The sequence below is a fragment of the Centroberyx gerrardi genome, chromosome 24 (genome assembly GCF_048128805.1).
Source record: "Centroberyx gerrardi isolate f3 chromosome 24, fCenGer3.hap1.cur.20231027, whole genome shotgun sequence".
Taxonomy (NCBI): Eukaryota; Metazoa; Chordata; class Actinopteri; order Beryciformes; family Berycidae; genus Centroberyx; species Centroberyx gerrardi.
Window position 1 is genome coordinate 17,407,324 of NC_136020.1, and position 21,379 is coordinate 17,428,702.

The following is a 21,379-nucleotide window of genomic DNA, read 5'->3' on the forward strand; positions in this document are numbered from 1 at the left end:
AGCAGACTGTTTTGGGGTAACTAAGTTGATTTGTCCCAAGGAGTCCTCTCTCTCTCTCTCTCTCTCTCTCTCTCTCTCTCTCTCTCTCTCCCCCCCCCCCCCCCCCTATCTCTCTCTCTCTCCCTCTCTCCCTCTCTCTTCACTTGTTGCTGTCCCCCTCCTGGACTGGCTGGCATGTGTGTGGAATAAAAATTTACCAGGCCTTTTGTCCCGCTGGTTCCAAGTAACAGCGTTGCCCTCAGACAGGAGAATAGGAGTTTGGGGAGAGGAGGTCTGTCTCCTCAGAGTAGGAGGAGGAGAGACACACAGCTGCCTAAAGAGGAGCAGAAGAAGAGAGGGGAGACCCAAGTCCCCCCGGCTGCTGGAGATGCACTAGGTATTTTCTTTAACTTCCTTAGTATTTGAAGCGACGTTCCTACACCAAATCAAATAGTTGATGCTTTTTCCTCTATATGAGTTCTACAATGTGTATGTATGCCTGTGTGTGTGCATGATAAAATGTATTTGCATTGGTGTGTTTTTGCATGAACCAAAAAATGTGTCTTCTGGGTCTTAATAAATATGCAACTGTTCGACCAGTTACATATTTTCTGAGCCTGCTCTGATGAGACTTGAGGTCTGTTGGTGAAGAATGAATGGCTAAATCTGAAGGGGATTATTGGGGTTATGAGGTGAAAAACACACTGACTGCCTCCGTGGAGTTTTGCTTCCTTCAAAACCTTCAGTGTACCTGCACTGCAGTGTTATTTTCCCTCTCTCCGGTCAAAGGACAAATGAAGTCACAGCTGTCATTGGAAACCAGTTTTCTCTCTGATATCATGGATTCGGTCAGCAGCTCCTGACATTTACTGAGCTGAGAGGATTGTGGAGAGAAAGCTGCTGGAAGTCACACAGGTACAGTATGGGTTTACAATTCTCTTTACTCGCTGTTCGGTCACTTGTTGATAGATACAGATGTGTTCCCATGGCAGGAAACGGTGAGCATCTACTGTCTGAACCTGAACTGATAGACCACGGCCTTTCCAGCAGGACTTGCTGGAATCGCTGGAAATACTTTCACTCCTAAAGCTTCACATTTGGTTGTAAAACGATAACTTTTTGAAACCTTACAATATTTATGCTATTTGCCTTTTTAAATAGAACCAGAGCAGGCTTTTAATAATACCCATAAACCTGTGGGAATGTTAAGTCCTCCTTGAAACAATACAACATTTTGAAGCCTTTTGATGCCTTGTTATGGCGCCAATCACTGATGTAGTGGTAAATAAAAAGGTGGGTAAACTATGACGACTGGCTGATGATAATCATAAAACAAACAACCGATTTAAACCAATTTAAGCCTCAATTATACTTTCAGAAAAGCATTAATTGGGGCTTTTTTCCCCATAAAATACTCTATCTTCATATAACTTACATCAGTTTGGCACCACTCACCACGATCTATGATGAATTTATCTCATAAAGATGTATGTCACCCTAAAAAGTGGTGTTAACTGAGTTTAAGTGTGTTTAACCTCCCCAACATCCCTGGTGCTGATGTTAACTCTTGTAATTTGTGGATAGTTTTATGAGGAAAGACTAAAATCTGGAGAGTGTACTCCAATCAAAACATATTTTCCACATTCTTACTTAACCTACCTTGTCTATACGATCTGTTTTTTTTCTTGCAGTGTCCTGAGGCCAGACAGACAGACGGGCAGACAGACAGTCAGTTTGTAGGATGGGAGAACCAGCGGAGGACAGAGAGAAGCTGACCAGCCAGCAGGCTCTGTGTGTCCCTGACCAGACGACCAGCAAACACCGCAGCATCTGCACTCTCAAGGTACTGCAGTTAACACAAAGGGACAGTTCAATGGGAAACAAAGAAGACAAAAAAAAATGTTTTTCGTACCACTTCTCTCTTGATCTGAATTGGGAATTGAAGCTTATTCTGCTGTTGCATAAGAACGTCAGCTAAATGCCTAAAATGTCAAATTCATAAGTTTTTTATCAATCAAACAACATGATCAGAGCATTTTTTTTCTCCCAAAACTTTGAGCTAGAATCAAGCAAAGTAAGATTTCTGATGTTGGATTGTTTATCTGTTGTTGTTTATTTGTTGATTGTTTATTATCATCTTACTCATTATGCTCTGAAAGACAAAAATCCTCCTACTCTAGATCAGCACTTAATCATCATCATCAGCATGCACAGAGTTAACAAGGCATTTCACCCATAACACATCTAAACTCTGTTTCATCCTTGACTTTGCTTTAATTGATTCTCTGAGAAAGATTTTCAGCATGGGTCTTAGTTCAGCCAGGAGATATCCGGTTGAAATTGTTGCTTTGATTTTAATTAAGTAGGGCCCACTCATTGCATTAAGTATATAACGCAACTAACTTTTGAAAACTCTTCAAAATTTTCCAAATCACCAAATCATCACCAAATGAATCAGTTTTTAACCTTTATTTAATCACGCAGGGTTTTCTGAGAAACTCGTGCTCGTTTCTGCAATTCTCTTCTTCACATTCATGCAGTTGCACACATACAGTTTTTAGGATATGAGTGAGATTATGTGCACAATACTGTAAATCGGCTTTGTTTTCAGTGAAGCATTTCAATCCAAAGTCAATAAGCTTGTGAGTGAAGTGAAGGTTTTGCACCATCTACAGGGGGATTACATTGTTCATTGTAGTTCTTCAAACCGGTGACACAGAATTATAGAGATCAAGTGAAGGACTTTGTTCCAAAATTATACTGTATCAGCATTTGAGAAAAGATGTCAAATTTCAAAAATACAAATGATTATGTCTCTTTATGAGCAGCATATTTAAAACATAGCTTAAAACTCAAATTATGTTTTTCAAAGTGCAGATGTTCCTATTTTTGGAATTAAACTCTTCAATTAAACAAGCCTGTAAATCGGCCAACCTGTGTATCTGAAGTGTTAGGCCTGTTTTGAGGACAATATGTTTCCCTTTCCCCTTGTGTTCCCTAGTTGTTCATAGTGGTGCTGTCGTTCGCCAATTTCTCCAAAGCCCTGGCAGGAACCTACATGAAGAGCACCATCACTCAGATTGAGAGACGCTTTGACCTCTCCAGCTCGCTCACTGGACTCATAGACGGCGGCTTTGAGATGGGTATGATCTTTCTGATGACCCTGTTTCCTTTTGTGCAATGTATGGAGTCCCGGTCTCTCACTTGTGCTTTTTTTCCCCTCTCTCTTTTAGTTTGAATCTAATCTCCACCTTAACAAGTCATTTAGTCTATTATTGAGTCCTAAAATCCTCTAGAAATGAGTGTCAATATCTTGAAACAAGTCAGAATAAGGCAAAATCACTGCACTACTATCAAGAAAATGACACTTGATTCTACAAAATTCTTGAAACAAGTTGATATGCATTGGAAACAAGTGAAATGATCTCACCCCATTGGCAGATTTTTTCCACTTGTTTTAAGAAAATTTGGATTTTAGGACTCAATAATAGACTAAATGACTTGTTTTATAATCAGTGAACTGACAATTTTCTCATTCAACTTTTGAATTAGTCCATTGTTCTTCTCCTCTCTTCAGGTAACTTGTTGTTCCTTGTTGTGGTCAGCCATTTTGGGGCCAAGCTGCACCGGCCCAGGTTCATTGCTGTGGGCTGCTTCCTCATGGCTGTAGGAGCCCTTCTCACCGGCCTGCCACACTTCTTCATGGGACGGTAAACAAATCAGCAAACACCAGCTTCTTAGAGCTAGATAAAGACATTCTGAAAAAAAATAACACATGAAAAAATTGAAAAAAAAAGTCTAATTGTGGCTGGATTGTTTTTTGACAGCTACAAGTATGACACGGTCATCCAAGGTTTCCAGAATGCGAGTGTGAGCATCGCTGCCTGTGTGGATCCTCTGAAGAAACAAGACGTACTGGGAATCCAGATAGAGACTTCTGCTGAAGACAAAACAGGTGAGACTAAGGACGCACACACACACACACACACACACACACACACACACTTTATCTGTAGATTAAAGCTGCACTATAGACAATATTTTAATGTAAAAATACACCTCATCTTATCAGTCTAAATCACAAAGTGTGGTAGCACTTAATTGAGATGCTGTAGATTTACTCACATGCGAGGCAGTTAATCTTAAAACTAGATGCCACTGTATTCAACCACAGAACATGCATATTAAAGAAAAATCAATATCAAATCAAGGTCAATTTCAAGTGAAAAATAATGAAGATATCACACGTAATCCTTCTGAAATGGTTAAAAGTGAATAGGTTTAATCAGGCGTCCTAGAAGTTGTGTCTCTGTTCTTCCAAGTGAGCATTGCTTAAGCAGTTTGGAGGGAAAAGTGGAGCAAGTAGAGCGTCTCCGTTGCCAGATTGTGTTCATACCTCACAGTGGTTCATAGTTGAGGTACCAGTCTGTGTCCTGGAAGGCTGGGAGACTTCAACTCCTCTTCGTCAGTGACATGTGAGTGAGACGAAGAGGGTGGTTGAGTTAAGCATCAAAGACTTATTTTGGATATACAATTCGTATGAGTATCTAACGCATACACATAAGGAGCTGCCATCCCACCTAAAAGACTTCCATGTGTTTTGGTTCCAACGGAGGTTTTTAAAGAGTAAAACCTCAAATGCAAATCTGTGTAAAGCCTGACATCTAATGGTAAAAAGCATGCAAATGAAATTGCCGTGTGCTGTTTGTACATGTGTGTGTGTGTGTGTGTGTGTGTGTGTGTGTCTGTGTGTCCTTGAGCAGCCTGTGTGAAAGACTCCAGCTCCCACATGTGGATCTATGTGTTCCTGGGGAACGCTCTGCGGGGGATCGGAGAAACCCCCGTCACACCACTGGGCATCTCCTACATCGACGACTTCGCTAAAGCTGAAAACTCTGCCTTCTATATAGGTGAGATATACTGAAGAAAGACTGATGTCAGACAAACCAAAGTCTTCAGGTCCCCTATGTTGTCTAAGAACAGTGGTTTAGTACAGACTGGGCATCTTTTAGGGATAGATGAGGATCCCAAACCAAAATGATCCCCAACCATCACTGCTTATACAAGAGTTATAGGAGAAGCACTAATGTTTACTGTGTGAAAATATACCACATGATACAAAATGTACATCTTTTGATTGTTTGCTTTGTGATTGGCAGCTTGTCTCCAGACCATCACCCTCTTTGGCCCCATGTTTGGTTTCCTTCTGGGCTCCTATTGTGCCAAACTGTATGTTGATATTGGATATGTTGATTTGGGTAAGTGTACTACATTTTTGATATGGGGGGGATAGTGTATATCAACTGTTGAGGTAAAATGAAATGAAATGTGATGCTGACTCTAGCTGGAACTTTGGTTCAGCCTCATTTTGACTATGCCTGCTGTTCATGGTGCAGTGGTCTGATAAACTACCTTAAAAATAGGCTGCAGCCCTGTCAGAACAGGTTAGTAAGGACTAATCTGAGTGAGCCCTATGAGGACTCATCACCGCTCCCTCTGATAGTTAAAGGTTGATGTTAAAGTCTCTCAGGTTGACCTAGGAACATAGAATTGTCCACGGTGCTGTCCCTAAATACTTAATGAATTATTTCAAATAAATTCAAACAGTTGATCAATCAGTCTAAATCACAAAGCAGGCCTTTGAGTGTTAAGTGAGACGCCCCATTCATCCCAAATTAAATTCTGGTGTCAGATATGTACACTTCTTCACCCACAGCAAGTGACAAATCAAAACTTATGAGTGAAATCCAGTCAAAGTTGAACTCACCAACATTAGATTTTTTTCCTCTCTCATCTCTTTGGTATACTTTGGTATAAAGCATCACAGATTGGCCGGGTTGGTAAAAACAAGCTTGCTGTGTGTAGATTACTGACATCACATTGCAGGATTTCTGGGTATTGAAGTTAACATATTTCAAACATTTTCCTCTCACTGCTATTTGGGGCCACCAACATGCAAATTAGCTTTTTGCAGCTGTAAATGAAAGCGAATTGACGCCATTGAAACCTGCTGTGCACCCAGCAGCAGCCTTTGTACCTCTGCAGATGCTCCTGGGTCCAAAGATGAAACGTCTGTGTGTGTTTTTCCATCCAGAGAGCGTGACCATCTCTCCTAGAGATGCCCGCTGGGTGGGCGCCTGGTGGATGGGCTTTCTGGTGTCCTCTGCCATCCTGTTCCTCGCAGGCATTCCCTTCTGGTTAATGCCCCGCATGCTGCCCAAGCAGGGGGGAGAGGAGGACAAGTCGTCCCCCAACCATGAGACCCTGGATGGGACAGAGGATGCCCTCAACAACACCCACAACGCCAAACTGACTGACATCGCTAAAGGTAGCCACCATCCTCTCCTTCTTCTAATGACAGAACCTGGAGATTTCCATGACAGAAAGTTTGAAGTTTGTAGTTTGAAAATGTGTTTTTGTGAATGTCATGTTTAGGCTCAATTCCGAATTCAGCTGTCAATTTCTCTGAGATGACAGCTTGTTTCAGTGCATTTGAATTGAATTTGAAAATCCCACAAGAAATAACTGATTTTGATTTGAACTTGAGGAAGTACAAGTCAATTAAATGAAATTCAAAACAATTTATTTATGTATTTAATTTTATGTCTTTCAATGTGAAAATGCAATTTACTAAGAAGTCAGTTACCATATGTTTCCACAAAGTTCTACTTTCTGTTTGATTTCCAATTCCACTTCAAATTTACTGAATTGTATTTTACCAAATGAACAAATTCTGAGTCGACTCCAATCCTATGCATGAGCGCAGGTGTATGGGCTTGCTTGTATGTGTCTGGTTACTGTTTTTTTTCTGGGTTTTTCCAGGGTTTCTTCCCTCTCTGAAGCGCCTGTTGGGAACTCCCACCTACTTCCTGCTCCTTTGTGCGAGCGTCCTGAAGTTCAACTCCTTCATCGGTCTGTTCACCTTCAAAGCCAAGTACATGGAACAACAGTTTGGACAGTCTGCATCCAGAGCCAACTTCCTCATTGGTAAAGAAATAAACCTCTTTAATTCAATTGCTTTATGCAGACTATTGAAATTAAGCCTACAAGACCTACTAGTAAGTTTAGTACTTTGCTCCTTTGACACTTTGTTTAGACGTAGTGTGGGCAGCACAGTCATTGCTTAGGGTCCAACCAATGGTACATGCAGCTGTGATGGTATTTGTACAAAACGGCGGTGGTGAAAAAAGAAAGAAAAGGACAGAAGAGAAAGAAGTGAGGAAGGAAAGAGGAAGAAAGGAAGGGACTCCCAAAGATTTCTCAATGGGGTCAAACTGCAGGATCCTAACTTTGGTTACACTCCCAACATTCAAGTCTCAATAGTCGGCCTGCCAGCTTTGATGTCGATTTGGGCTAAAGGCTGTAAGAGGAGCGGTCTCTGGACTTTAGGGGGTCTGATGTTGAGAGACCTGAAACACTCAGTGAGCCCAGGTTACATCACTGAAGGTCTGTCCAGCTGCAGTAGATGTACGCACAGATCAGTCTCCTTGTTTTGTCTTTTGACCGATTCTGCAATTTTCCTTTCCTCACATAAGAAATGACTGATCTTGTATAACAAGAATTGGTCACCTCTGTGTAGATGAATGTATGGCAGTCACCTATTCAGTCATGTTTGATATATCTTCCCCTCTCAAGAAAGGGAAGAAGAAAGGCATTTGTTGGGTATTCAAACTTAGCACCAGTGTCCTTTTTTGCTGTTTCTGTCTTATATTCTAGCAAGCAGTAATAAGGTAGAATCAATCAAAAATAAATGGAAAAACAAATCTGTAAAATTACCTCAGAGCTGACAATCGACTCCATAGATGGATTCAACCATTCTCCAAGCATAGTTTTTGAATGTATTCCTGTAGTATTTCAAATAAAGGTTGCAGAGAACTGCAGAGCTTTGAATGGTTCTCATCCATTTTGCACTTGCCAGACAAAACTATTGTTCACGAAACAAAACCACATCGGTAGGGAAACAAGGAAGCACGGAAATCTGATTGGCTGTTGACGGCCAATGACAAAAGTTCAGCAGTGGCGAACTTTTCTCCACCGACAAGCCTATTGACCTGGTTTCCCTGGTTTTTCATCTCTATAGTAAATGAATGCACTTCCCCTGACTTGTTGACGGTGTTTCTCGCAGTGTGTGAACGCACAGTTCAGCCAACCTGTGTCCAAACCCCCTTGTGCTCTTCTTCCAGGTGTGTTGAACCTGCCGGCGGTGGCGGTGGGGATCTTCCTGGGCGGGCTGCTGATGAAGAGGTACAAACTGGGCGTGGTTTCCGGGGCCCAGCTCTCCTTCGTCACCTCCTTCTTGGCATACCTCCTCACGCTGCTGCAGTTCGGCGCCAAGTGTGACAACATTCCCGTGGCTGGGCTCACCGTCACATACAATGGGTCAGTGTTAAGACCGTGGCCACAGCTATGACCAACCAAAATACTTTCATTATTTACAGGTACAATCCTGAATTTAGTACACAATCTAAAATTTGAGTCTATTTACAGCCTGAAAATACATGGAAAACTCATATTTAGCTGTGTCATACTGTCAGTCTGTCAAATTTCAGACACACAACCCTCAGCCTTTGTCCACTTTTGTGTCACTAGGCTAAATATAATGGCTGGTGGATGATTTACAAATGAATGAATGAATGCTTCAGGTAAGCCAATGTAGAATGTGAATCCTCTGTGCCTTGCAGGACCGCGCGTGTGTCGTACAGCGGCGACATGCTCTTCTCAGAGTGTAACAGCGACTGCTCCTGTTCGGCGGAGGAGTGGGACCCCGTGTGTTCGGAGAACGGCCTCAGCTACATCTCTCCGTGCATGGCCGGCTGCCTCAGCTCCACTGGATACGGCAAGAACACAGTAGGGCCACACACAAGAGTACACATACATGCACATAAACACACTACACGCACACGGTGTTGACAGTAGAGCCGCTCACCAGCCTCTAAGAAGCAGACATTTGGACGTCACATGACTCCTGGGTATTGAAAGTCTCACAATTCAAAGTTACCTTGTGCTGCCACTTGGTGCCGCCAATGTGCGAAATTGCCTAGTGCAGCTTGAAAGTAATATTCCACTTAGTTTTGGGGTTATTCAGCACTTGACTGCCATATACTGAATATAAACTAATCAACAAGATCGGATGGAGCTGGGACGAGTTTGTAGCGTTCAGATTTTTACTTCCCATTCATTTGAATGAGGCCACGAAAATAGCCTGGAAACTAACATTTAACACTTTGTGAACAGATTCAACAACAGATCCCACTACTTTGATTTTCAATTGACTGTGGATCCAACGTTTTAGAACATTTATTGATAGAAGAGAACATAGCGGAGGAATACCATGTGGAATATTGCTTTAATAGTGGTGTCTGCCAAAAGGTGTAAACTGTAGCTGCTTGTGCTTTCAAGCTTTAGTGAATATTCTGGTATTTTGTGGTCATCGTTTTGCCATTTTCTTTGTCTACCAGGTCTTCCACAACTGCAGCTGTGTGTCCTCCTCCTTCCCAGCAGGGGGCAGTATGTCAGTGAGCCTGGGTCAGTGCCCCCGGGCCAAGGACTGCAGCCGCAGCTTCACCTCCTACATGGCTGTTTCTGTTCTCAGCTCCTTCATCAACTCTCTTGGAGTCACACCCGGCTACATGATCATCATACGGTGTGTGCATCCATTCCTGTCGTGAAGGAAATAACTTTATTGTCACAAATCCAGAATCCAGAATCCGTCATTTTTGGTACTACATCCCAGATTCCAGATTGGTCAATCTCGCAGCCACTCCCAACGACACAAGGAAATTGTTCCGTTATTTGCTCCAATGTTTGTTTGCTTGCTCTTATTTCGTTGTCTAAGTCCTATGCATATCAAAACACTTACAATACAAATACAGCAATACATGACAAACAAAATTGCTAGTCTCCATCCCTTTTTAGGAGGCAAATCTGTCAGACTTCTCCTGTCTTTTGAAATGAAGAGAGGAAGGCTGGGGTCAAGTCTCTCCCAACTCCAATCTATGAAACTGTCATGACTGGAAATATGAATACAAAGTCCTTCTATGATGTGTTATGATTTGCGGTCCAGTGAGCCTACATTAGATAATCTAGTGCATTAACTCGAGTGTAAGAAGTTCCGATCCAAAATGAGACACCCACCATTTGAAAAATGTGACATTTAGTCTTACAAAATGACTGACAGCACAAAATTCAATTCATTGTAGCCTACTTTTAATAGATAATTTAAATCCTTATGCACTTTCACAGACTGAATCCCACATATTTATAGATATTAAATGACGGACTTCGAGTGGTGATTTTTTGCAAAATGGACTTTCCATATGTAACCTGATATTATCTTGTATTTACAGTTGCATCTCACCAGAGCTCAAAGCTCTTGCACTGGGTATCTACACCTTGGTAGTTAGGACCCTTGGTAAGCATCGTCACTTTCAACTGCATTTAAAGCACAAGGCTTTTCCTGCCATCTTTGATATCTTTGATTGTTTTGCTTTTCAGTGTAAACATTACTTTTCATAGCGGCAATGATGGAAGAAATTGAAAGTTACCCCCTCCTCTGATAGATATGCCACCCACTGTCTAGTTCAAGTGCTAGTTTTTCTATTAGTTTGATCGGTAATGTGGCAGTCTGTGATGCAACAGTAAAATAATCAAATCTGGGAATAAACATAAGAATAATGTCAGTGTCAATGTCTGTCTGATAGGTGGAATTCCAGCACCGGTGTACTTCGGAGCCCTGATTGATTCAACTTGCCTGAAATGGGGGATCAAGAAGTGTGGGGGCAGAGGGGCGTGTCGCATGTACGACTCTGATACGTACAGGTAAGCAGCGGACACTCTACTTATCCGTTTTAAGTATTTTACATTAATTTACCTCCTTATTTTCTGTCCTATCTTGTATTTGCCGCCTGGTTATTCCTCCTGCACCCGAGAAACCACAGCATTAAAGATTTTTGTGACGCATCCTGCCCGGTCTTCTGTTCATCTATCTTCTCTATCTGCAGGGTCATCTTCCTGGGTCTAATCACTTGTCTCAGTGGCTCCTCCTACTTCTTCATCATCAGCGTCGTCGTCCTCCTCAGACGGCAGTTCCGGAAGCCAGAGGCGGCGAAAGAGACGCAGCAAGCAGACGCTCAGGGAGAAATTGAACTCCAGACCCCCTCAAAACCCACCGAGGACCAGCCTGACACTCCCAGAACTCCCACGCCGCCTCACACCCCGAGAGTTCGGGTGAGGGTGGCGGTGGACCTGGAGGAAGGAGAGGAGGTTCACAGAGCAGAGCAGCTCCCCCAAGATGGGAGACTCCTCCCCGCGCATATCGACCCAGAGGAGGAGCAACGGCACAAATCGCAGACAGAAACCGCCGCCGAGTTCAATCCCGTTCCCAGTGAGGGAGTGGAGCTGGAGCAGGAAGGGCAGAGGTCAGAGAGAGAGGTGAAGGAGGAAGGAGACGCGGTCTGTGAGGAGACCAACAACGGGCGGGAAGGAGAGGTGGAAGTGGACGTTCACACAGAGAACAGCAACATGGTAGAGAAATGCCTGTCTCACAGCGAAGACACTGCCAGCCCACAAACATAACATGTCGCCCAGTTTGCCCGAAAGCGAGACTTCTGGGATTGTTGTTGCCAAGAGAGATTGCTTTGTCTGCTGGGCTGTAGCCTCATCTACACTAATAGAAATGTTGCTCTTTTGTTTTTACCAGTAGTCCCATTCCTACCACTGCATAAACTGAACTGTGGAATATATTACAGTACTTTGCATTAAAAACTGGATGGTGCTGGATTTACACAAGGATCAAAAGATTCAAAATGTGACTCTATGTGGCACAGATTTGACAGTTTTTCATCATATGTGTGTGTGTGTGTGTGTGTGTGTGTGTGTGTGTGTGTGTGTGCACGCATGTCTATGTGTGTGTACACAGTGTCTTGGTCATGCACTACACATTCAAGCCCAAATCTGTGGTGGCAACCCCTTTATTAATAGAGTTGTTTACGCATTGCACTGCAGCCCTCCAAGGCCCAGACTGAAAAGCTCTGCACAGAACAAAGTCCTTGTCCAAAATACATGCTGTCTTTTGTTTTACAGCAATAAAGGAAGCCTTGAATTTTAATGAACATTACCTGCTCTGTTAATACAATGTGATATTATTGTTATTATTATTAGCAGAAGAAAGAAAAGCCAGCACTCTTAATGTCCTTTTGTCATGACAAAAGGACATTAAGAGTGCTGGCTTTTCTTTCTTCATGTATTAATCTTTGGCCGTGCACCTAAGGAGGATTTTCTTGACCGAGTTGTGCTCGCATTTGGCGGAGTTTGGACATTATTATTAGCAGACACACAGTCTTGAAAAACTTTGTGAAATGAGCATGAACTCTGTCACGCAGATTACGTGTTTGTGGAAACAAATGTGAAGATTACGTTCCTCCACCATGAAAGGATTGTGTGATAAGAGCATGAATTGGTCATGTCATATCCAAGTGTTTGTGAAGTGACAAGGTTAGCTAAGTTTAGGCAAGTAATCAACTTCGGTTAAGGTGAGGCTTACTTTAGTTAAGACTAGTGTAAGGTTTTGGTCATGGTTAAATACAAAATGTATAACAAGATGTATAAAATGTATAAATCTTACCTCCACCCCCTTACTTTCCACCGCACTATTTCAATGTCAAACTACAGCCTGCTTCCAGTCGTGTCTCCTCCATGGCATGTAATCCTTTCATGGTGGGGAAACATATTTCTCTCATTTCTTGCACGGAGCATGGTATTTGCATTTTAAGACATCATGCTCATTACCCAAAATTTCATGAGACCACGTTGGATCCAAAAGTTAATATGGTAATCCTCAAGTTCCTTGTTTTTTTATTTATTTTGGGTGACATCTTTGATCATAAGCGCTCATTGCTGTGGTGTTTCTGCACTGCACTTTCCCAGAGATCACCTGTCAATCAAACAGTGTGGGCGGGACTGTGACATCTTCTTCCTTGGAGTTTGAGTTTCTGTAGGTGGCGCTCTTCTCTTTGGTGGCTATCACTGCTCATGCTAACTACCCAGTTCTTCTTCTATTTATTCCAAACACTCAGCGGCCGGAGGGGAAAGTGCATGTTTGAGTAGTATTTGTCAGACAAAACAACAACATAACAAAAAAAAAAAAAACACCAGCATACCCGACCAGGGAGTCATTCATTTCCGTGTAATTAATGCACAAATGACTGGCATTTGTTTTCCCGATAGGTGTTGGTGACGTAAAGTGTGTGTGTGTGCATCATGTGTGGGAAAGAGAGAGAGACCGGTCACACTGCGTACAAGAATGCTCTTTTCTTTTGTCTTTTATTTATTTTGCACAGTTTAAAAACAAGAAAGAGAAGACATCAGAAAAAAATAAAGGTAGCAGTATAGCAGTATAGGTAGCAGAATAGCCCGAAGGGGCTTATTCATGGCCTCTACCTAAGTAATAAATATTATTCCAACTCAGTGTAAAAGATGAAAAAAAAACTAAAAATCACAAAGCAAATCAATGCTCCTTTCTTACTGCCAGTTATTCAATCAAGATCTCAGTTATCTGGCTCCTATTGTGCTTAAGTACTGTATTGTCTGTACATTTGTGTATCCATCACTGAAGTACTACACCATGCGATGGCGGCAGCATCCCTAGTTAACTATAATCACTGCAAACCTCCATGTGTGGATGTCCTCAACACGGATACTCATTATCAGAGGCCACAGCCCCATTACCCTTTCTGGTCCTCCAGCTATCATTCTCCTCTCACCTCTGATCCCCTCTTATCTGCAGTGTTACAGGAATCCTAATAATGCTCGTTTAGCTTGTGGATGGAAGCTTTCCAGTGCAAATCCCTACACAGAGTTGGAAAATATGAATGGGGACAAAGTGAATGAGCAGAGGTTTGTCTTCCCCCCAAAAACTGCTTTTTACGTGACCAAGATATTTAGTCCCAAACTACGGTGGAGTAAAGTGTGAATGAGAGTGGAGCATTGTGCCGCTGCAATTCTCAAGCTCATGCAGCTTCACTGAGCTTGTCGTAAATTAAGGTTCAATTATGGTAACAGTGTCTTGTCTACCAATAAACCTTTCCCAGTCCTGTTTCATGAGCAGAATATCCTGCTGCAACACACACCACACCTGGCTTCTCATATTTACTGAGATAACCCAGGGGATTAGACGGCATAATCACACAAAAAATCATTTTCTTCCCCAGACTATAACATTCAAAAATAGACTTAAAGTCCCACTCATGCCCACCCACATTGCTCCTCTATTTCTCTCTCTCTTACCCTCCTTTCTTCTAAGTCTTCCACTTCTTCCCTCCACTCAAGATTGTGCATATGAACCTCTCTAAATATCATCTTTCCTCTCCACTGGAGTGACTAATGATTAACTAATGGCTGCCTATGAAAAAGGCTATAATTGTGTAAATATACTCTGACAAAAATGTATTCCTAAATAGTCAAATGAATCAATTGGCTTTAGATTCTCATGCTGTAATTCTTGCATTGTTTGTTAAGAGGACAGCAGCAGAAGTCAGCTTGTAAATAATGAATGTAGGTGTCAGGTGAGGGTGCAGGTGCACAAAGTAGATTCTCAACTACGGAAACTTCTTAAGTCACAACTTCTAGGCCAAAAATAGTCTGCACACGTGAACCAAACCATCCATGAGGAAGCAGCAGAGAGAGCTGAAATGTAGAACGGTGTGTCGTGTCTGTGTCTTTATTAGGTTTTCTTGGAAAGCTCACAGGAACCGCATCCATGGGACCTGGGTGGGTGTGGGCGTGACACGTCCATTAGGACTGCATCACATCTCTGTTAGCTCAAAGCTGTGGTTAAAGCCCAGCACTTACCAGCAGCCTGCAGCCTGTGGTGGTATTTCCCCAATGAGACTGTGGGATGGTCTCTGTGGACGCAGACAGACAGAAGAGTTCATTAGAAAGAACAGTCCTAACGCTGAGAAGCATCATCTGCAACTTCCAACTTGGAGTTTGATCACAGCTAGTTATTCCGCTTTTCTAGCTAAATTCATTAGATTTAGGAAAGGGTCATCTTATGGTTAGTTTGTCTACCTGTCACATTGTTAAAGTGATAATCCGCAAGATGCTTGTTTTTGTTATTTTGCAGACATCTTTGATAATAAGCGATTATTTCTGTGGTGTTTCTGCACTGCACTTCCCAGAAATCACCTGTCAATCAAACAGTGTGTCCAGCACTGGATCCTCTGTTGATGTAGTTTGAGTTTCTGTAGGCGGCGCTCTCTTCTTTGTGTGTTCTGCCATTGCTGCTCATGCTAATACCCAGTTCTTCTTCTGTTGGTTCCAAACAAACAGCTGTCGAAATGTAAAACGCATCACTTGCTGTTGAAAGACCTACCAGACACCAAGCGTTTAAAACAGCAAATTTAGCAAATGTAAAAGCTTTCATTAACTGGTTATGGGTTGTGTTATATCTATTGGCCATAGAGAGCAAAATGGACATGTACTTATATGAAAATGTCACAGATTATTACTTTAATTGTAATTTGCCCATGTGGTCATCTTCTCATATGCCTCAAATGCCAGTCAAATCCTCTTGGCATATGAAGAATTGACAAATATCTTATTGTGGATGATATTATGGTTGATTACTGGAAAGGGTGTTGATTCCTGATCCTCTACTAAACTGCAGTTAGACTCCCAGCTCGCCTCATCCCTGTAATGTATTATTCTCATGTTTTACTATCACTTTATTAATTAGCAGTTTGTCAGTTGTTTGTGACTCAACCCGCCGAATAATGAGCACCCCATTAATTATTCATGTTAATTCATCTTCACATTCATTATTCATGACCGATGAACCCGGGAGGACGGCAGCGGGGGCCGGAGTCTGCTGACCTAAAACTTCATTACGTGCCTCGATGTGAAAAGGGAAGACTGCCTCCCACTTTGACAGCGCTCTTCTCCCTGGTGTGGGTTTCTGGTGGGTCAGTCCCACCACGGAGGCTGATGACAGCGATGACGAAGGTGATGATGAGGATGGTGACGTGCGTAGATGTGTGTGTCTGTGTGTGTGTACAGGAGTGTGTGTGTGTACTTTCCTGTGCGTGTGTGTGTGTTTGAGAATGTACGTTAAGGTATAGCGGTGTGTGTGTGTGCATGGTATATGAGACCCTATTGGACTGAGGTATATCTTCAGCTGAACCCCACTTCCCTACACCCCCACATACCCCACCCCCCCCTCTCACCACACACACACACCTTCCTCCCCATTCTGTGTAAATGGAAATGCACGGCTATATTTGGAGAGAGCTGATGTCACAAGTGGTTTGAGCGGAGAGCTTATAACTGTGCGAGGCGGTTTGTGTGACAGACTGAGAAACCTTGGACCGCTCCAGTGGCTGACTGGGATCCGCTGACTGCTGCTGGCTCTGAACAACTGAAAGTGAGTACTCAGCCTTTTCCTTTTTTTGGGGGGGGGACTTGTCCTGTGTCTGTAAATGAAGGGGAAGCTACTGGGGGGTCTGTTGGCGAGTGTTTTTTAGTTTGCATACCAGTTAGAAGAATACATTGTTTGTTACATTTCTCAGTGATTTAATTGGGACATTATGGCAAAAAAAAACAAAAAAACATCCATCTTAATAAGTCATTTAGTCTTCAATTTAGTCTCTTACTTGTCTCAGGAGTTTTCTAGAAATGACTGTCAGTATGTTGAAACAAGTCAGAATAAGGCAAAATCACTACACTGCCATCAAGAAAATGACACTTGATTCTACAAAATTCTAGAAACAAGTTGATTTGTATTGGAAACAAGTGAAATTATCTCAACCATACTGGCAACATTTTTTCACTTATTTTAAGAAAATGATGATTTTAGGACTCAATAATTGACTAAATGACTTGTTGAAATGGAGATTTTTTTTGAGTGGTTAAGCCTTGGTAGTTGGTTGTACCTTATTATCACAGAACTGAGTACATCTTTAGATTACATTGCATCTGATATCAGAGTTATAGATTGTACATAATTTACACTACATTTCTAGTTTGTAACTGGTGGCTGTTTATGAGTTGAAAGCAATTGTCAGATCTAGAGAAGAATGAATCTACCTGAAATTGTAAACGCTTTTAGTATTATGATGCCCATTCCTCTCACCTTCTCTCTCTCTCTGCCCTTGCTTCTCTCTCTGTTTTCTGTTTACTATTTTAAACTACTGTATTTTATACTTTGTTATATTGCATCATGCACCGTATGTCTGTAACTTTCTGTGCTGCTGCCATCTTGGCCAGGTCTCCCTTGAAAAAAGAGATTTTCCTGGTTAAATAACAGTTACATAAAGAAAAACATCTCTTATTCTTGGTGACAGACAGCTGGCCTGTAGCCCACTGTAACTCAGAAACCCAAACCTTTGCTGAATCCACTGTTTCCTCCCAGGGAATCCTCTGACACGATGTATCACCTGAGGCTGCCTGTGCTTCTCCTCGCGCTGCCCGTGTTGCTGCGCTGCGTCGCCGCCGCCCCGAGCTACAGGTGAGTGACGACAGTGACGTCAGGGCCATGAAGTTACTGTAAAGACTGACAAGGATTTTGGAACATCAATTCAAGTTAAAAGAGGAAAATATCCGCGCTCCTCGTGCTCTCAGCTTAGAGGCAGGGTTCAAACGATCGACGGTTAATGGTTAAGGGTGGGAAACAAATGAGGTGGGTGAATTTGAAGCCAGCAGACGATGAGCTGGATCTCAGGGAAATTGCGAGATAAGGGGAGCTGTAATGACCTGGGTGACGAGCAGCAGGGGACAGACGCACAACTGGAGGTGGAAGCCAATTGAACTCGGCTGCGGGAAAGTGCCCAAGTGTGCAATCATGGCCACTTTTTCTCATTCCCTCGAGACTTTATTGGACGTTTTTGAGGAGGGGATCATCAGCTGTCGATGTGAAACGGTTTGACCCTTTTTTTCTCCCGTTCTGTGATTCAGGTACTTCAGTCCCTTCGGCTCATCCAGCGAGCAGGAGAGCGCGCTCCCAGAGAGCCGAGGCTGGCTCGTGCCCGGCCTCGTCTCCAACCCCTTCCTCGGCCTCATGGGCGCGCGGCCGCAGAGAGGCCTCACAGCTGTCAACAGGTAACCCAGTTAGACAGGAATCAGGGGTCACATTGTACTGATGATGCTTGTTGTTGGGGTATTTATCGAGACTTTCTTTCAGCTTCTTATAGAATCATTTATCTTCTTATAACCAAAAAGATGTGGATGTAGCCTAGATATGAATATTGTCTTGATTATTTCACAACAATTTGTATAATTTTGGTGCAACAAAATGGCCTTTTGTGGGACGGGGGGGCTTGTCAAAAATAGTCAAATCTGCATCTTCTCAAATCTCAAATCTCCATCTTTTCAAAACTGCCTACAGTATCTGAGTCCCACTGCCTCTCCAGCAATGAACAAACTATCATCACTGTTTTTGATTTTACTGCTCATACTCATGTCATTTTATTATCTTCATTTATTTATTATGGTCATTATTGTACAAATTGTTATATATCTTATATATTTGTTATTTTTTGTTGTTTTTTTTCCCTTAGCTGTTGTAAAGTGTCTTTGAGTGTCATGTTAGGCGCTTTATAAATAAAATGTATTCTTCTTCTACTTATTATTATTATGAAAAACGAAGATTGTAGTAGCAGTCTTCCTCACTGTGTGGGGTTTTTCATGCTATAATTTGACTAATTTTTGCTTTTTGAATGGTTCATTGATTGACTGACTTACTCTCTCCATCAGTCCCTCTCTCATGAGTTTCTCCTCCCTCTCTCCCTCCCAGTCACCATATAGAGAAGAGGAAGTGCAACACAGCGACCTGCGTGACCCAGAGACTAGCGGACTTCCTGGTTCGCTCCAGCAACACCATCGGCACCGTTTACGCTCCAACCAATGTCGGCTCCTCCGCCTACGGCAAGAGGGAGCTGCTGCAGCCTCCCACCTACCTGACCCTCTAACACCCAAACACCTCTGCACTCCCAGTGAATGATGATGATGATGAACAGAATTTTTTCTTTATTTTGTAAACTTTAAAAAAAAAACAGTGCCTTTTGTTAAAACCATGGAAAAACTTGGTAAAAATGTGATTTTTTTTTCTCTCTCTGGCTTTGTGTGTCTTTGTGTTTCTATTAAGGCTATTCCACCATAGCATGTGAATATAAAAATACATATTAAAAATAAACAAATAAAAGAAAATTGATGTAAAGGCATATCAAATAAATATGTTATTATCTGTTTGTTGTTTTGATAATAAAAATTTTGAAAACATATCTAAAAATTCATTATTGCATATCAGCCTACAGCTAGGCTACATGAAAATAAAATAAAACATGCTTGGTTCATTTTTGAAGCAGCAGGGTTTGAATGACATGATCAAGAACCCCACACAGTATTGAAATACACCCACAAAACATGCAATTTCACATAAATTCAACTTTTCCTCTGTGAAGAAAAATAGAAAGGGATAGACCAAATGCAGCCAGTTAATTGAGATTCCCAAAGAAACTATTTCATAACAGTAAGGCGATCACAATCCAGTATTTCAGAGAGTCCCATGCTATCTCCCTGCAGGCGGTCATGTAAGGTAATAATGAAAATCAAGAGGAGAAGCGTGACGCACAGCATTAACCTGTTTGATTACCAGCGACCCGATCATCTCACACACTGACATCAATACTCCCATGCATGGTTAACCCGCTTCAAAAATAGAACAAGTGCCGGGCTTTTGCTGATGAATAAAAAAAAACAATAAAAACAATGCAGCCATTATCTGCCAAACATCCTGACAGGGAGCGGGGAAGAGTCAAGATCTGTCGATTGCTTCGTGTGAAATCACAAATTGGGTAAAAAAAAAAAAACGTGGGCACCGTGCTTCAGTTGGTTATCTGCTGCCGTGTTGTTTATCAGCGCGGTAATGATGCTGGATGAAATGTTTTGATGAAATGTTAGATCTGATTCTGACCCAGTGGCCACTTTAATCCCTGACATTAATCTCTCACAGGCCTGTATAAGTGGTGTGAGCATAAACAGGATAATGGAGGCTGTGATTTAACTAATATTAATGCAGATGTGGGGAAAAAGAAGACGGATAATTCTGTTTCTACTCTGACTGACTTTTGGAAGAGAAGAATTTTGGCATCAAACCATAAAGTTTCTATTTTATATCAGGCATGAGAAGTGATTGACATAGAATAGATTGACAATAAATGACAATTGCCTTTTTTAAAACTTCTTAAATCTTATTTTTCTATACACTTGCTTTCATGGGATGTCTTTTAACCTATTATTTTCACTATTTTATTGTTTTTACCCTCTAGTCTTCTCTTTTGTTCATCTTTTGTTCTTGTTTTTTCTTGTTTTACATTATAGTTTATGAGTAGGATACTTGCTTTTATTTGATTGTTAAAGCAACTTGTAAACTGTGTTGTAAAGAAAGAAATGATAAAAAATGATAATAATAATAATAATAATAATAATAATAATAATAATAATAATAATAATACTTCTTTCATAAAGTAATTGTCACGGCATGCAGACATGGTGAAGTGGTTTAGTTTTTTGTTTGACCAAACATTAGAATGGGCAAGATGCGTGATCTAAGCAACTTCAACTGATTGGTGCGATTGTTGGTGCCAGACGTGGTAGTTCAGCATCTCAGAAACAGCTGCCCTCTTGGGATTTTCATGCACTACAGTCTCTAGTGTTTACAGAGAATGGTGTGATAAACCAAAACATCCAGTGAACCGCAGTTCTGTGGCCGAAAACAGTTTATTAATGAGAGAGGTAAGAGGTCAGAGGAGAATGGACAGACTGGTTCAAGCTAACAGAAAGGCCACAAATGCTCCAATAACAGTCTTTACAACAGCAGAGTGCAGAAGGGCATCTGAACACACAAGTTGTTGGTCCTTATGATAAATGGGCTACAGCAACAGATGACCAGCCGCTACTAGATAGGTGTACCTGATAAAGTGGCTGGTGTAAGTCAGAAATATGAGATTTATTATGATTTATTATGAGATAGTAGCTCATAATAATGACTTAGCATTTCATAATTATGACTTAGTATCTCAAAATTATTAGATAGTATCTCATAATTATGACTTAGTATCTCATAATTATGAGATAGTATCTCATAAATATTACTTAGCATCTCATAATAATGACTTAGCATCTCATAATTATGAGATACTATCTCATAATAATGACTTAACATTTCATAATAATGACTTAGCATCTCATAATAATGACTTAGCATCTCATAACAATGCATCTCATAATAATGACTTAGCATCTCATAACAATGCATCTCATAATAATGACTTAGCATCTCAATTCATGATAGAAAAAAAGAGAAAAGTGCCAGATTTTTTTAACAGGTGGCGGAAACGGGCTTCCATAC

The 21,379-nt window shown here is 41.6% G+C and overlaps 2 protein-coding genes across 2 annotated transcripts; both read left to right on the top strand.

The window, feature by feature from the left end:
• The first annotated feature begins 1,720 nt into the window (after positions 1–1,720).
• Positions 1,721–14,761, top strand: slco1e1 (solute carrier organic anion transporter family, member 1E1). Its single transcript, XM_071895999.2, has 15 exons — positions 1,721–1,822; positions 2,981–3,122; positions 3,557–3,689; positions 3,807–3,934; positions 4,743–4,889; positions 5,139–5,237; positions 6,074–6,307; positions 6,802–6,966; positions 8,163–8,358; positions 8,661–8,826; positions 9,438–9,622; positions 10,326–10,390; positions 10,680–10,797; positions 10,980–11,362; positions 14,703–14,761. The coding sequence occupies exons 1-15, from the start codon at positions 1,721–1,723 to the stop codon at positions 14,759–14,761; spliced, it is 2,322 nt and encodes a 773-aa protein (XP_071752100.2).
• A 2,638-nt stretch (positions 14,762–17,399) lies between these two features.
• Positions 17,400–18,938, top strand: iapp (islet amyloid polypeptide). Its single transcript, XM_071896005.2, has 3 exons — positions 17,400–17,479; positions 17,926–18,069; positions 18,764–18,938. Exons 1-3 carry the CDS (start codon positions 17,400–17,402, stop codon positions 18,936–18,938), a joined length of 399 nt encoding a protein of 132 aa, XP_071752106.1.
• Positions 18,939–21,379: the final 2,441 nt, after the last annotated feature.

Coding starts and splice junctions, on each gene's coding strand:
- slco1e1 (XM_071895999.2), top strand. CDS start 1,721: ATGGGAGAACCAGCGGAGGACAGAGAGAAGCTGACCAGCCAGCAGGCT. Junction 4,890..5,138: donor AAACTCTGCCTTCTATATAG/GTGAGATATACT, acceptor TGTGATTGGCAG/CTTGTCTCCAGACCATCACC. Junction 8,359..8,660: donor CTCACCGTCACATACAATGG/GTCAGTGTTAAG, acceptor TGTGCCTTGCAG/GACCGCGCGTGTGTCGTACA.
- iapp (XM_071896005.2), top strand. CDS start 17,400: ATGTATCACCTGAGGCTGCCTGTGCTTCTCCTCGCGCTGCCCGTGTTG. Junction 17,480..17,925: donor GCCGCCGCCCCGAGCTACAG/GTGAGTGACGAC, acceptor TCTGTGATTCAG/GTACTTCAGTCCCTTCGGCT. Junction 18,070..18,763: donor GGCCTCACAGCTGTCAACAG/GTAACCCAGTTA, acceptor TCTCCCTCCCAG/TCACCATATAGAGAAGAGGA.